Source organism: Platichthys flesus, chromosome 6 (assembly GCF_949316205.1).
Source record: "Platichthys flesus chromosome 6, fPlaFle2.1, whole genome shotgun sequence".
Lineage (NCBI taxonomy): Eukaryota > Metazoa > Chordata > Actinopteri > Pleuronectiformes > Pleuronectidae > Platichthys > Platichthys flesus.
The window spans coordinates 24,066,194-24,082,220 of record NC_084950.1 but is presented as its reverse complement, the minus strand read 5'-3'; the positions used below and the strand labels follow the sequence as shown (position 1 = coordinate 24,082,220).

Sequence of the window (16,027 nt, the reverse complement as noted above, 5' to 3'; positions counted from 1 at the left end):
AAAAGTTGCAGCTATGACTTTTCATGGTTAAATGTTCATAGGACACTTGGCTGTACATCTGGTCTCTAAAACAAAGATCATTGGACAAAGTGCCATCGTACGTTGCTGTTTCAACACCAGGAGGTCAAACCTCTAATTACAATAAGTAGAGGTGAAATAATCCCTGTGCTAAAATACCGACTTCTAGAAATTAGGTCCATTAAACCAGTTGAGTTTACAAGGTTTGATAACCTGGACAACAAAACGATGCACTGCAAGAACAAGGACAAATTAGAAATTCTTAAAAATGTCTTTTAAGAAATGCTTTAAAAGACTGCTGCAGATTGAAGAAGGAAAACTCAATGCAAAATAATGATGCTGGGATTCTTTTTTTGGGGTTTCAAGCTTTCAACACAATGAGTTTCAACCTGTCAACATCTTTTTTCAGCGTCAGATATTTATCCCATAGCTGAATACCGTGTACAGTTGGAGGTGGATGGCTCATCCAGATGAAGATGGGATTATATTTGTATTTAACAGTAACATTTCGCAGTTTTTTTTAATTCCAGCTTGTTAATCAGCATTGCACTGTTAAATAAGCTGCTGAACTTCTGCACCAGACAGACCTGTTACACAACAGTGTCAGTGTTTTGTTTCCAGCTGACAGCAGAAGCAGAGCAGTTCTGTCAGAGCTTTGAAATCCTTTCACTGGTGTTGGACTAGTAACAAGTTGCCAGCCAATATGCTTGTGTTAAAAAATATTTCAATTCAAGGTGAGGTATTGCAAAACTGGATCTCTCTTCCACATAACTTGGAGAACTAAGAAACCTCAGATCAGCCGTCCTTCAAATGTCATTGATCTATTTTAGACAAATAGATTACAGTGTGATGGGAAATGATGTGTAATTATTAGTTTGTATTATATTCTCTGTGCCAAATCATTTTAACTGCAGCTTTACTGAAAGTGTGGTTAAACTAAAAGTGGGGCAAATCTATTTTACTTCAACATACCAAACGTTCTTCATAAATGAAATAAATAATTTATTTTTTCCTGAAGCCAATCGTCTGTGTGTGGCTTCTTTCTGTCAAAGATGATGAGTGTGGTTGGGAGAAGGAACGTGCAGCTGAGTGCCAAGGAAGCCTCATAAATCACCTTGCAGAGATTGCATAATACACTTCTTATTCAAAGATGGGCTGTAGGTCGATGGAACATGACCTGAGGCTTTGTTTTTAAACCTGGAGGCCAGCACAGCATTTCTGTCTCCTGCACTCCTCTTACCTCTTTGCACCTCATATTTGTTCCACCTGCAACTCTAGGTTAAATTGTGTTAGTTTCTGATGTTTGGTATTTAACCTAAAGGCATGTTAGATTTCTATTTTGAATTCACACTTTTAACGATGTAACTGATAAACTAAACAGGAAGGGTATATGTCAGTGGGATGAAATAGCACCAATAAGCTACATTTTGATTATGCACAATGTGTTAACAGTGCTGTGATAATAGCACAACTATTACCTACAGATGTTACTGCACTTTAATGTCATCCAGGACTAAACATGTACTATAAAACCCAACCCTACCTTTAAGCAGACACATAATCTTATTTTAACCTCTTTTTTCTGTGGATTTGATAAAGTTGTGTACAAGCATGCACAGTTCACTGGCTCTGATCAGTTCTGATGCACAGAAATATTTTAATCAGACAGACCTTTATCTTTTTTCAAATGAACAGACACACAATCCTGTTGTCAGCTTCATTATTTGGGGTGACTCTGCCTTATTGCTGCGATCCTGCTGTTTTCCCCCTTCCTTGCTCGTAGCTGCTAAACTTCAGGTGCTTCCTGCGGCTCCTTTGCTTAAGGATCCAGCACCCAGACAGCCGTAGGACCTGTATGCTGACCAACTTGATGTCTCACATCAACAGGTGTGCACAGGACACAAGTTGGGAGGACATGTTGCCTGTGAGGGACAACAGAGGGCACACATTCCCCCAACCTCTGACAAAACTCTAATGTCTCTCCATGGCCATAAAATACAAACATTTTGATGTGCAGGTTTATCCTGCGAAGTATAGTTGCTCTGACTTATAATGCTGCTTAGGACTGAATTTAGCAGTATCACTCAGCGCACAACGAAACAGTGTGGTAAAATATGTAAATTTCAGGAACTGATGTTTACTTTTGTTTCAGCAACAAGTTTCTGCCTTTAAAGAAAAGAGTCCTGACAGAACGCCTGACTTTTGGCCTTCAACCATAGACACATACTAACTTCTACCTACTATTTCAACTGTGTGTCTGTCTTTCTGTCTGTCTGTGGGACCACACCATTCAAATCCCTGGTGTAATGCTTTATACTAAGCTGAAGTTAATAGCTTTTGTTTTGAAAAGTTTTTAAATTGGTTTGGAAATTTGTAATGGTTTCTTAACAGACTTCCTAAATATGCAACATGCAGTTTAATATTAAGCAGTTCAGTGAATCATTAAAAGTTATATATAAACCACATATCTGAACAGGAATAAAGCTAAATAAAAGTTTATGAAAAACATTGACTCAAACCAAATAGGATAAATATAGCGTTTTCTAGTTACAATAGTTCAACAAATTACTTATGTAACTAGAATGACACTCAGTTAACATACCTCCACCAAGGTCAAACAGTCTCCCCAGGAGTAATTCTCTGAGGAATCAATGAACATGTTGAAAAATACCAAACACCATAATCTAGCAATGTTTAAAAAAGTAAAGACATGTCTGGACACAAGTCCTGATCCAGATCTGCATTAAAATCTATTGGGTTCTTCCCCGGTTCATGCATCAACCCTCCACCAAACGTTATGAAATTGGCTGAGAAAACATGCCTTGAGTTGCTTCTATTTACACTCTATTAAAACTCTCAGACATGCAACTGTAAGCTGTCACCATTACCTATAGGACGCACATGATGCTCAGCACTTCCACCAGACACACTGGGAGCAATAGTCCCCAAAGAGTCCAGCAGCTGACCCTGGCCTTTGACCCCTGACCTTGATCCCGACTGGAAGTCAAACAGAACTCCCAACAGAGTTAAATTATCATGAATATTATCTAATAAAATGATTGAACAATAATAAAGTGATGGGTCAAAAATACCACTATACTCTTACAAATGATGACATATATACCTCTCACTATGAATCTACCATTAGTAGATTCATCTCCTGGTTACACGTCCCTCGCTGCTGCGTCTGCTTCTGATATATAACTGTGATATCAATGCCACTCCCCATGCATCATAGTCGGGGATTTTCATCAGTCCTGTGTCCGCTGAGTCAAACATCGGCAAATGTCCTTTGTACGTTTCACTTTTTTGTTTGTGTTGTTTTTGTCTAAATGTGTATTTATTTCGCGCTTATCAGTTGTTTTAAAAGAGCAATCACATCAGCGTACAACTGCAGAATTATCTATAAGAGGTGTGAGAGACAAAAACAGGAAAACTAAAAAAGTTTTTGTTAGCCTAACCCTTACCCTCATTATTTAGAACCGATCATGCATATGAAGGTGTTTGCATGTTAGAAAATTGGACCAGAATCTTTTACAGGATGTCTAAAACGTGTTCCTAAGATGTCATAATGCATTAAATACATTTCTCATTTAAAAAAAGAGAAACTAATATTTTCTGTTAAAATTGTCATGAACTCAGCCACTGCATCTGTATTTGCTAAAAGATAATTCAGACTGTTTGTAAAAATATGTTTTTCTATTTCTGTTCCTTCCTCCTACAGCCACGTGAATCTGCCTGCCTCAGACTAAGGTATGGCAAGTATACACACCTTGCCATCCCCATTAACGCCCACATTTCGCCGAACAAAAGGCTCATTTATTCTGCCCTCATCCCCAAATATAGCGATTCCACGCAAGTAGAAACATCCCTGTAGCCTGAGACCGAGTCAGTCTGTCCTCCACCCGGGCAGGTTCCACGGTTGCTCTCCTCTCTCTGCCCACATCACAGGTGAACTACCCGGGCTGCGTTAAAGAGAGGCTCTGCGCTTAGAGAACCAGAGAGGAAACACCGGAGGTTCCCCCGCACAGCCACTGGCATTAAATTCTAGTCGCGTTCAAAGAAAAAAGGGCAGGAATTAAACCAGTGGATTTCCTTGAGAGGAGCCCGGGTCCTCTCAGTGTGTAGCCTCCACGCCTCCCTCTCCGCTTCCTATACTGTCTCTCTTGTCTGTTTCAACGCGCTGATCTGCTCAAACCTGAGGGCAGCATGACAGGAGGACTGAAGGACGGAAACACGGAGGAGGTACAGTATGGCTCTCATTTGCAGCTGGCACTAGTTTTTAGTTTAGAAGCTGATTCTGGGGAGTCCTTCATCCAGGGACCTCTAATGTTCATCCAAGGAGGGAATTTCACAGTTTTTCCATATCCAAATAGCTAATTACCAGTAGTTGTCTTATCTGGCACCTGGTCATGAACGCTTCTCCCCCATCAGCTATGGGAATGTGAAGAGTCATTCAGTGCGCATTAACGTAAGGGTGCGAGGTTCAGCCGGCTTAAATTAACAGAGTACCCGATTCCTGTTTTACGCATCACATCGGGGACTTTTCCGTGCGTAAAAGCGCATAGCAGATTAAACCCGTAAACTTTTCTTTTAATTCCTAATTCTTTACTGCCACAAACTACGCTCTGTGTAGTGAAGCCATGTGTTGGTGAGCGTAAGCGAGACGCTGCTTGAAATACTCACAAAGGACTGATAGTACAAATGAGAATAATCTTTACGCACACACACGGAAACCCCAAAATATGTTTGCATAAAATGTGAACAAGTCAGTTTATAGGTATAGTTTGTAACTTGTATAAGTTTAAAAATGTCAACATTTCTTTTTCTGATTGTGCTTTTACGCACGTCTTAATAATGTTGCCATGCTCGCAGGTACATGTCGGGGAAATAGTTCTGCGTATGGGTGGTGAGGACCCCTTGCGGCTGGTTCGAGGGGTGTGGTGCTTCACGTACTGTTCATTTAAACCCATCCCTGTTTGTGGGGCAGGCTGGTGACACGCAGCTCCAGTCTCTCTCCCTCTCGCGCAGCGCACTGCACACTATCCCTCCCTCCTGTTCACTCTATTCGTTCTTCTGCCTCCTCCGGACCCTGACAGGAGTTTCTGCATTCGCCGTTCATCCGAAAACAAGGGAACATATACAAACCCAACAATAAAGACATGGACAACGACAGTCTGAACGAGAAGACGATGGAGGATATCCACACCAAAGAGATTGACCTGGTCAACCGGGACCCCAAGCACATTAACGATGACGTAGTCAAGGTGAGTCAAACCTTGCTTTTGGCTTTTAAGTTTTAAATTTTGATGCAGCGTACTGTCTCCCACTGTTTTCTATCGTCGCCTGAAATACCATAACTTAATCACAAGACTTGTTGCAGAGTTTGTACTTTATATTTGATGAGTGAATGCGGCTGACAATCAAGGTAAAATTATCTCAGAAAAACTGCGCTGAAGTCTGTGAGCTCTCAAACTGCTTGTGCGCGCAACCTGCGCATCAGAGGCGCACTCAGTTCTTTTACGCACAGCTGCGCGCTTTGGTTCCATTTGACCCTATTAGGAAGACGTTTGGCAGAGGTATTAAAAGTCACCAACAATGGACAAATAGTCCACGTGCGTAAACTATCTGTGCGTCATTCCGAGTTGCGGTCTTGAAAACTTGAACATCCTCTCTCCTACAGAGGAAACATTAACGAATTTCCTGTTGTTGGAACGCACGTTTCCCACAGTGCTTGTTGCGCATGCCTTGATGTTGGGACAAGTCGAGTTCTTTCCATGAGAGAGCAGGCTGACCGCACAAATACCGAGCGTTTATTTAGTTTAAAGGAGCTCGAGGGGAGAGTTCACGGCAGCAAAGGAGCGGTGCGCTGCAAGAAGCCACCTGACGCGTCAGCATGGAGGCAGCCGCTGTCTGAGACTGGCCGCCCTCTGCTCCAGCTGCGGCGGGGTTTACGCATTAGAGCGGGGTCAACTGTTCCTTGCGTGTGACAGGAGGGGCTCGCTCTTTGAAATACCCGAACTCTGCCTTATTAAAACAGTGAAACACCCAAGTAGCTGGTAGGCTGAAGGGGATATCCCTCCCCACAACCCATCTCTCCTCCCGTCTTTCCTCCCATTCTGCTCCTCTCCTCCCTCCTCCCTTCCTCCCTCCCTGCCTTCCTCCCTACATTCCTGTAGTTGCGTCAGGGTAGCAAATATCCATATGGTGCTTTTTATTGGCCACTGTCAGCTTCCAATAGATACGACTGATAGTATTGGTTTGTTGGCTGGACCAGGAGTCATGTGTGCAGAATGTCAAGGAGATTTCAGTTGGGTGAAGCTTTATTGGTCATTTATATCTTTCACATCTTCAAACTGTGATTTGCCTCTCATGCAATGTCTGGTGATCACATGTGCCAATAAGTAAATGTTTCCCATGGGACACAGGGATTCACATGAGATAAACATGTGAAAATGTCTTTGACGTGTCATAAATTTAACAAAATTAAATAAAAAAATGGAGGGTATACTGGAGTATTCACCAGTGACCACCAGTTCAACACTTTGCATCAAGTTCTGCCACAGAGGAGAGTTTTAATAAGCCCTTCTCTTCAAAGAGAAGCAAACACAGACAATTGGGGGTATACATTTGTGGCTATAATCTATTTTTTTAAACTCTTCTGAGCATCTTTGAAGAAAATGAACTCCACTCTCTTTTCCCATCGTCTGCTCCTCCTCTCTTCCGCTTCTCCCACCACTTTCTCTCTCTCCCCCTCCCAGTTCTCCTCCAGAGTGACTGTGAGTCAGACTCTCCTTCCAGTCTCAGAATAGAATTCAGCTTTATGATTGGCCCACTCCTCTGTAATCAACCCAACAGAGCGCTGGTGAAATGATCTGAAATCACACGCGAGGACACTGTGGACATTAAGACTGCTGCAAGGAAACTTTGAGACTTTTAAAAAGAAGCCAGAAGTGGAAAGTTACTGAATACAACCCAAGATTTAGTTAATGGCTACAGTTATTCTTCATAGAAGAAGATTCCAAATAATAATCGTTAAAATATGCAATCCAATGTTAGGATAATTTGTATGTATTATATATAATAATATAACACTGGCAAGTGTTACATACTTCAATAAAAAGTCATTTGACGAAAATGTGAGAAGTACCACAGTTTGTAATATCGGTACGTTACACTGTACACTGTAGATAAAAAACAGTCTTCATACAGACCTAGTGATCCCCAGCAGCAGTATTTTGAGCTACTTCTGACATTAGTAGATAACTTAATTTTGGTCATGAATAAATTAACCCAAAGGTGCTCACTGCCTCCCCCTAGATTTCAGAACAAATGAGCTCATGGTTTTACAGCCGCCGTATACAGTGGCTCCGAGGTGCTTTGAGGTCATTGAAGCAGCTTTGCCAAGTGGAAGCGTGTGTTTGCTGCGTGTGCCCCAATGAAAAGCACACGCAGGGAATTCCTTCCAGCAACCCTCCATTTTGCAATAGACCACACGTACACACATACACAAACACACACACACACTGCTCGCATGTAAACATGTGTTGTGTGTATTCAGACATATGCATGTTGAGTGGAAGTGCACAAACACACACACACATGTTCATGCACACACTGAATTCTTGAAGGATACACAGTGTTCTCGTGTAGCTGCTGTAGCAGTCCTGAATCACCTGGCCACATCAAACAAGTTCCATTACTGACTTGCATGTGGAGTTCGGTCTGTGAGGAGAAGTCTTTTTTCTTCCTCTGGAGGAGTTTTGGGTCTTTATATAGCAGAGAGGAGGGGCTTGAGTAGTCAGGGGTCAGTGGAGTGATAACGCCTCCACTGGAGGAACATTTTTCAAGGGGAGTTGTGAGATGTTTGAGCTCCGGCAGCAGATCTAGAGTCCCGACGGTCCAATTGAAGGAATGAAACACTCCCTGCGGCACATTTTTCACATCCGGATGTTTAACTGATTATAGATCAATTGATGTTCCATGGAATTTTCTCCAGTTTTGGTGATTTCTGTGATTTTATCACACATTCCTCAATGGGCTGAGACGTCTGGTGCTTTCAAACCCAGTGAAGAGACTTGTTTCTGTCCAGACGTCGTACAGATGGGACATAAACTACTGATATGGCTAAAAAATTATGTATGAAAATATATTTATATTACCAGGAGTAATATTTTGGATTCATTTGACAATTTCCTATGATATTTGACATAAAGTGTCTGAATTAAACCATGGTGAATGGAAAACCACTGCCGTTTAAATAAGTGAGATGTTCCTGGGTCTGTGCATCTTATGGTCACATACATCTATGCTGCTGCTGATCATCCTAATCTCTCTCCCCACACGGACCAAACATATCGCCTGACGACTAGATCCCTCAAACCAACAGAAGATGCCATTAACGCAGTACACTCTGACCTGCTCTTCTGCAGACCCACTGTGTCTGTTCAAGCAGAGCTGACAGCCTGAAGATGGAGCTCTGGAAATAGAACATGGCCTTATTTACTCAATAGCACTGTTGCCTTGCCGACTGGTCACATGCCGACCCTGAGACGCCATTGTTTCATGTCAAACCTCTGACACGACTGCAGAGGTCCATTCTTTGACTCTGGAATGGGCTACAGCAAAGACTTTGAATGCTTGTTTACAGGACATGCTTATATGAATCTATATCCTCACTACTGTTCATCATTCAGTAAGGGCTTTTGAGTGCCCTGCTGTGGCCCACACTGTATCTGCCTCGTTTTGTGAATCCTGCTCCCGATGGACCAATGTACTCACACGTTGCAGAGATTGACATTTCTGGTCTTTATTCCTCAAAGTTTGGCCAAAATCAGTGTAAAGAATTTTAACCAACTCTGACATTGTGTTTGCTCAGAATGTTGCCCACACAACTGTATTTAGAAAACTAGAAAGCTTGAAGAAAAATAGCAACAAACAACTTGACTTCATAAAGTTAAAAACGCTCCACCATCCTGCTGTGGTTGTGTTTGTGCCGCGCCTGGAGAAGGCTCTCATTTAGTCTGAATCAAAGTTCTGGAAACTGGCGCAGAGTGGGTCCACTTTCAAATTTGTAGCTGTGGAAAAATTAAATGGATACCATACTGGTTTTGTGGCTGCAGTCAGAGAATTATATTAAAAGGCTTAAGCGAGCTCCAAGAGTGGGTGCTGGGAGAGCAGCTTTATGCTGCTGCATGCTTGGAGGAAAATAATTTGATTTATGAGCTACTAAAAAAAAAACTCTACTGGGAATTTGAAGATCTGTTCCTACGTAAAACATCAAGGCTAACAGAAATATGACATTCACCATTACACAATTAAGAGAGCATGTTTTATACAGTGCACTCAGTAAATGTATCTGTTGTTGTATATATTGATATTTGTAGTATTAGAATAGGATCCTTACAGGATTGTGAGGCAGATTTCAGAAAACATTTGGCCAAAGTTAGCATCATAGTGTCCAATTGTTATGCTACTTTAGCCTAAACTAAGCTAACCAGCTGCTTGTTTCCTAGTTAATAATTAACAGACACATGTAAGAAAGTGAACATTATAAGTGAAAAGAAAAAATTCAGGATCTGCCTCCTGATCTGGAGCTGCAGCAAAATTGACTTCTTGACCCATAATCTATCATTCCACCAAATTTTTTCTGTAATCTGTCAGTAATTTTTGCATAATCCAGCTTCACTTACTAAGTAACAGACAGAAAGAAGTCGGACGGAAACCTTATGGCGGTAAGAGAACAATCTCTATTTATATTTAAATATATGGAAATAATAATAATTATAAATTGACTTTGTTCTGTCTGAAAAATGTCAAATTAACAGATCAAGTCCATTTACAAAGAGCTAAAATGGTAAAAACTATAAAGTGCTTTGCCTTGATGTCAGTAGCCAGTTTGTTTAAGTGGGCAACATGTCTGCCAAACAGTGGAAGACGTGTGCCCATTTCAGGAATGAACTACTTCACCATTTCAATAATAGTGTGGCACCAGATCATTTCTGTGTGAATTATTGGTGTTAAAGCCATCGGCTGTCAGTTGTCCAACCGGTCTGTTGGACGAGACACAGTCTCCAAGTGACATTGACTGTATGCTGAGTAGCTTGTACGGAAAAGTGGCAGAGGTATCGTGCATTGTGTGTGAAGTGTTTGAGTTGGCATTTCTCCATCCATTTCTCTAAGAGAAGCGGTCAGGTCCTGCACACTTGTAGGTTCCTCTCATTGAGGGCCTGGGAGGGGTGTTTACAAAGTCCTGGTTTACCTCTGTGGAAGGTGGAGCATGCAGGAGACATCACTTATCAATCAAACACTGTGGGCAGTACACGGATATATGTGAGGTGGTTGCCATGCCCATCATGGTGAGCCTCACTGATCAGACCCAGCGAGCAGATCTCCTCTTGTTTATTCCACACAAACCAGAAACACATCACTTCCCGTGCACAGCAGGGTTTTTCCTAATAAAGACGTACCACACACTGAGTGTTTAGAGCAGCAAATGTCAAAGCTACTAGGAAGATACTTATTTTGATAGATCAAACACTGACATGGTGTTCTCAAACCACCAAGCAGCCGATGTCCTCACTACGTTTTATGGGCAACATCTGGTCCAGCTGTGGTTATTATTTAGCCTGCGAATACATGTACTTTGTCTATTTTCGTTCAAACGTAGCAACGTCTGTTTATCTGTTAAGCTTTTGGCACATCTAACTTTTTCAGGAGGTGGATGATTTCAATACTGAAATCCTTAAAAGATTTATCGGAAAGCAAAGCAGATTTCAGGGTGGGGCGGGGTGTTGGTGCTTAGACCGTGTACCAGTCACTGCCAGGGGAGATGAAAATTATGCCTGGAATCCCATCCTGCATCTCAGCAAACGGACATATCACTGGTGGAACCCTGAGGGAAGCGGCTGGTGTATGTGGAAATAATGACTTCAGATTGGAGGGACTGTAAAGTCAGTCTGACGGTTTCAACTGCACCATATAAGGACTGTTGTGACAGATGATTGCCAGTGGATGAGTGCGTTTGAGGAGATAATGATTGGTCTGATGGGTTTGAGGTAGCATTGGGTGGCTGTGGCTGAGGGGTAGAGTGGTCGTCCTCCAACCTGAAGGTCGGCGGTTTCGATCCCCAGTCTGACCCATCTGCATGCCGAAGCGTCCTTGGGCAAGATGCTGAACCCAAAATGGCCCCCCATAGATTAACAAAGTGCTGCGATTATATGCACTGTATGAATGTGTGTGTGAATGGGTGAATTTAAAACTGTACTGTAAAGAGCTTTCAGTGGTCATCAAGACTAGAAAAGCACTATATAAATACAAAACCATTTACCATTCTCTTCACACTGATCAGTATCAGTATGCCGTCTGGTGGTATGAAAGGCTGATTTGTCCCCCGTGACAGTCACCAGGGAACCATCTGGCCTGTTTAATTTTTCTCATGCTTTTTGAAACAAAAGACATGGAAGCCATTCCAACCGTTAAATCTTAACCCAACAACTTGTTTTTGTTGACTATTGATTAAGACTTTAAGGTCTTACGTCCTGATGGTGAAGTTCTTACATTTTTAACATGGATAATCAATTACAAGCGCGGCTGACTCTGTTGTCTTTGCTTACAGCTGCTTTGCAGTTAAATTCTGTATTTTACAAAGATACAACTGTTGACTTGTGTAGGAGACAAGATATTATTATTATGATACATTTTTTCACTCTTTCTCTTTGTTGGTCTCGTCAGGTGGACTTTGAGGATGTTATCGCTGAACCCGCAGGGACCTATAGCTTCGACGGTGTGTGGAAAGCCAGCTTCACCACCTTCACTGTCACCAAGTACTGGTGCTACCGACTGCTGACGGCGCTGGTCGGCATCCCCCTTGCGCTGATCTGGGGTATCTTCTTCGCCATCCTGTCCTTCCTGCACATCTGGGCCGTGGTGCCGTGCCTCAAGAGCTACATGATGGTGATCCACTGTGTCAGCCGGGTCTACTCCATCTGCATGCACACCTTCTGCGACCCACTGTTCGAGGCCATGGGCAAGTGCCTCAGCAGCATCCGAGTCCGCGTGTCCAAGGACGTGTAACGTTCGAAAAAACAAGGAGGATAAACGGAAAGAGGGGAGGGAGGATAGGAGGGCTGGAGAAACAAAGGTGGAGGGAAAAGAGAAGAAAAAAATAGTAAGACCTCTGGAAAACAAGAGGTGAGACTTTTCCAGAGCCGGGTAGGGGGGATGTTTTGAGGGGAAGAGGCGTGGCCACATGGCACCTGGCACCACCCTTTCCCGCCAAATGTGTTTTTCTCACCAGTGTTGGCGTAACCAAATGGGTGGGCACAAGAAATTCAAGGGTCGTCCTAAGGGGGTTTTGTTTTTGTTCCATAGTTTTTTTTAATTCCTCACTTTTAACTTTGTCAAGCAGGCAACCAGGCTCCTTGTGTGTTTTCTGTTCAGTTTTACCACATGATGTTAATTCCTTCCATTCTAACTGGTTCTGTGAGGAGCTGATCACTCTGATTGATTCGTGTGAAGAGGGGATGCCGCAGTGTATCACTGTCTCCTCCTGCGCTTGTGTGTATTTGCTTTGAATCCTCTGGACAGGGCAGGATCACAGTGGGGTCAGAGCAGAGAGAAAAAAAGGTTGCTGCCAAATTCTATCCGACTCAGCAAAAACTAAACAAACCTCCACAGCAGTGCCCCTCCCTTTGGCCCCACATGACCTCCACCCCAGCCAAAAACAACTTCCCATCCCCCCACCTGCCCCTGCCCTCGCCCAGCTCTCCAGCAGTCTGACACACTGAACCTGCCCTCGTTCCTGCATGCACCTGCGTCACCTTTGCCCGCAAAACGCGCCGTCCACACCTGCCACGCCACCTGATGATGCAGGAAATGCTTTTGCATCTCAGCTCACTCCACGCTCAGCATCCGCTTCTTGCTTTCGCCGCCAGCTCCAGACCAAACTTTAACATTGCCATCATCCTCATAACTGCATGAGTGTGTGACTGAGAGAATGTTAGAATTTAAATTTGTTTGTTTTTACTCTGAGTTCAACCTTTTCATATTTCAGTGAAGCTCAATGCTTTTTAAATGCACATCATTATAGCTCCACAGTGAATGCAATTTTTTTCCTACACTTTGAAAATGAAGAACTTTCAGGGGTTGGTTTCACTGCCATTGTTTCCTACATGTACTGTATGGGTGTTTATGCAGAAAATAAGACTTTACGAGCCTCATTCCAGTGCACTAATCTATGGGAAAGTATTGTAGGTGAATAGCACTAATGAAAATCTCCTCTCTTTACACATTTGCAAAGCTAGTGGAGTTGTAACCTTTGCACCCTTGACACTTACGACGTGCAGTCAGGAGTGTGCATGGAGGTTTTTCTTACGCACTGTGGTACTTGCGCAGGTTAATGCATTGGAATAAAGACAATGTGAGGTGGACTGATGACTCTGGATGAATTTGTTGTTTGTTATCTGCTCATTATTTTTCAACCCGCCCCAATAGTTTTTGTTTTGTCCTATCAACACGGTGCTGAAAAGCATCAAGCTGGCGCCTCCCACCCAAGTGAGGGATATGATTGGGCCGGGGGGTTAAGTTTTATAGAGACATTAATCTCGCTTTGACTCCGTCACCTTCAGTCTACCTGCTGTCTTCACACAGGGATGGTAATATTATAGCACCTGTTTCTTGAAATGAGTCTTTTAAGCTCAAAAAGGTGATATTTTTTATAAAAAAAAAACGTTTTTCCTTCTTTGCTTTAACTGTATAATGTAACGCTGTGCACATTAAAATTTAATATAATCCAATGTGCATTTGTTTATGCTTATTTCAAATATTGTCTCATAATGCAGATGGTATTAATCACTAGCATGTGCCTCTCCATGAAAGTCAGATATTAACAGTGGCTTTTTCTTCTTTATTTTTACATGTGATATTGAGTCATAGAAAATCTAATTGTACAATGATTCACAGTAGTAACTTTGTGACTGCTTTCATTCATCTGTGCTGAAGGAACCAGCCAGTTGAATCTACTTGTGGAAAAAAGTCCATAAGAATGAAGCTGAAGCAAGAGCAGCTGAAATAGAAGTTCCAGCAGCAGCAGCAGCACTTTCCAAGGCCTCTGAAATGTGTGTTCCTGAGCCGGCGAGGCCTAATGCCTGTGGTGCTGCTCATAGTCTCTCTCATCCAAGCCTGGCACAACGTTTCCCTGGTTACGTGAGAAACAAATAAAAGTGTTGGGCAACGCTCATGAGAGTAAGAGTCAAGGCTCTTCACTGTATTCTTGAAACAGGCCTCTCATATAAACTATAAACTTTTCAGCAGTAACAGATTGACAATGGTCTTTTGTTGTTTTGTTGTTTTAATCATTTGAAGGTTACGCTGAAGGACACAACAGAAATGTGGCACAGGGAAAGTTGTTTCAGGCTTTCTTCAGGATTTTGTCAATTTCTGATCATAAGCTAATAGTAGCCAAGCCCTAAACCGCATGGCTAAATGTGTGTGAACAATTTATTGAACACATCATTCCAAATCCTAAGCATTGGGAAAAGGCCTGTACAATCAGTATCACACTCACAGTCTGAGTTCTACCTCATCCCCAACGTGTTGAATGGAGTTTGAGGGGGTCTGTGCAGGCCATTTGATTCGATTGTTCTGTTGAAGCAGAAAATCCCCAAATGTTCTCACAAACTAGAGAGAACACTATAGAGATTTCCAAGGGGCCTGAGGGGTCCACATTCATCCATTAAACCGCTGCAAATAGAATTTCTGCAGCTTTAGCTTTTGGCCATTTCCAGAATCTTCAAAGACTATTCAGCTGCTCTGATGCATATCAAAATATTCCATGTGCTGCACATTAAAGAATAGCTTTTAGTTGTGACTGCCTGATGAAAAAACAAACCAGGAATGATTTTGATTTAGTGAAGTTTCTGTATATCAGTGTTATCTTCCAGTATTCACACACATCACATCTGATGCACTATCTTGTTGCGCTCAACAATTTAACAAACAAACAAAGAAGTATTTCTTTATCATGCAGGTAACATGCTTCATACAATTTGATGAGTGTAAGGGATTGGGCCCAATAGTAGCATATTCACCATTATGTAAACTAAACAATGTAAATACGTTTTAGCAAGGCAAATTTAAATCACAAATAGATAATAAAATCGCAAAGTAAGGAAAGCAGGTGGTATGAACATCTGGTAAAAAATAGGGGAAAAGAATAAAAAAAAAGAAAAGAATTACAATTATAACCTGAAGAGGATTTTGCACATGCAGGATAAAACTACCTCAACAGTCTGACCCCTCAGACAACCCAACAGCTGAACTAGACACCAACAGACAACCTCTGATCGGCTCTGAGGAACCGGAGGGGCACGTTCCAGGGTCTGGAGGAGCAGGACTGGAGGAGCAGACCTAACAGGAGGATGAGAGAACACAGAGACATCTCTGTTACCTCCACACGCTCGACAGGACTGGACAGTGGCACTTGTGAGCTAATGGCAGTGACCTGACACAACCTTGGTGAGAAGTTAGCAGCAGCTGCTAACTCTGCTCAATGCACCCTCTGTGCGGTGATGCTGAGTTTAACTGTTCTGTCAAATATCTGCTAAATCTTTACAACTGGGGAGGGGGGCTCGTTGCCTTTGTATTTGATGCATGTTTTTCATAATTTCCTGTTATTTTGGTTCTTTGAATAATACAGATATTCTTTTATTGGTCCCACTATGAGGAGATGTACCACCTTACAGCAGAAAAGAGGGGATAGACACACCAAATAAAAGGTTCATAATAAGTAAAGAACACAATATACACAAGGAAAAATACAAAATACAAATAACTTATTTACAGTGCAAATAACTATATAGTAACCCAGACTCGACAAACCAAACTCAAACACCCTTTGAGTTTTTATGAAATCTGAAGGTTACCACAGGTTCTCTCTCATGTTTGGCAGGGGAGGATGAGGTGAAGGGTATTCAGCTGTAACATGGCACTTCACCACTTTATGTCACTA

General features: G+C 42.3%; 1 protein-coding gene across 1 annotated transcript; it reads left to right on the top strand.

Moving 5' to 3' along the window:
• The first annotated feature begins 3,908 nt into the window (after window positions 1-3,908).
• Window positions 3,909-13,814, top strand: cav1 (caveolin 1). The gene is made up of 3 exons (XM_062390380.1): window positions 3,909-4,263; window positions 5,118-5,285; window positions 11,752-13,814. Exons 1-3 carry the CDS (start codon window positions 4,228-4,230, stop codon window positions 12,091-12,093), a joined length of 546 nt encoding a protein of 181 aa, XP_062246364.1. The 5' UTR covers window positions 3,909-4,227; the 3' UTR covers window positions 12,094-13,814.
• The last annotated feature ends 2,213 nt before the right edge of the window (window positions 13,815-16,027 follow it).

Bases quoted from the DNA above. Each gene is read 5' to 3' on its own strand.
- cav1 (XM_062390380.1), top strand. From the start codon at position 4,228: ATGACAGGAGGACTGAAGGACGGAAACACGGAGGAG. The intron at 4,264-5,117 runs GTACAGTATGGC...GGACCCTGACAG, and splicing joins AGGACGGAAACACGGAGGAG to GAGTTTCTGCATTCGCCGTT. The intron at 5,286-11,751 runs GTGAGTCAAACC...TGGTCTCGTCAG, and splicing joins TTAACGATGACGTAGTCAAG to GTGGACTTTGAGGATGTTAT.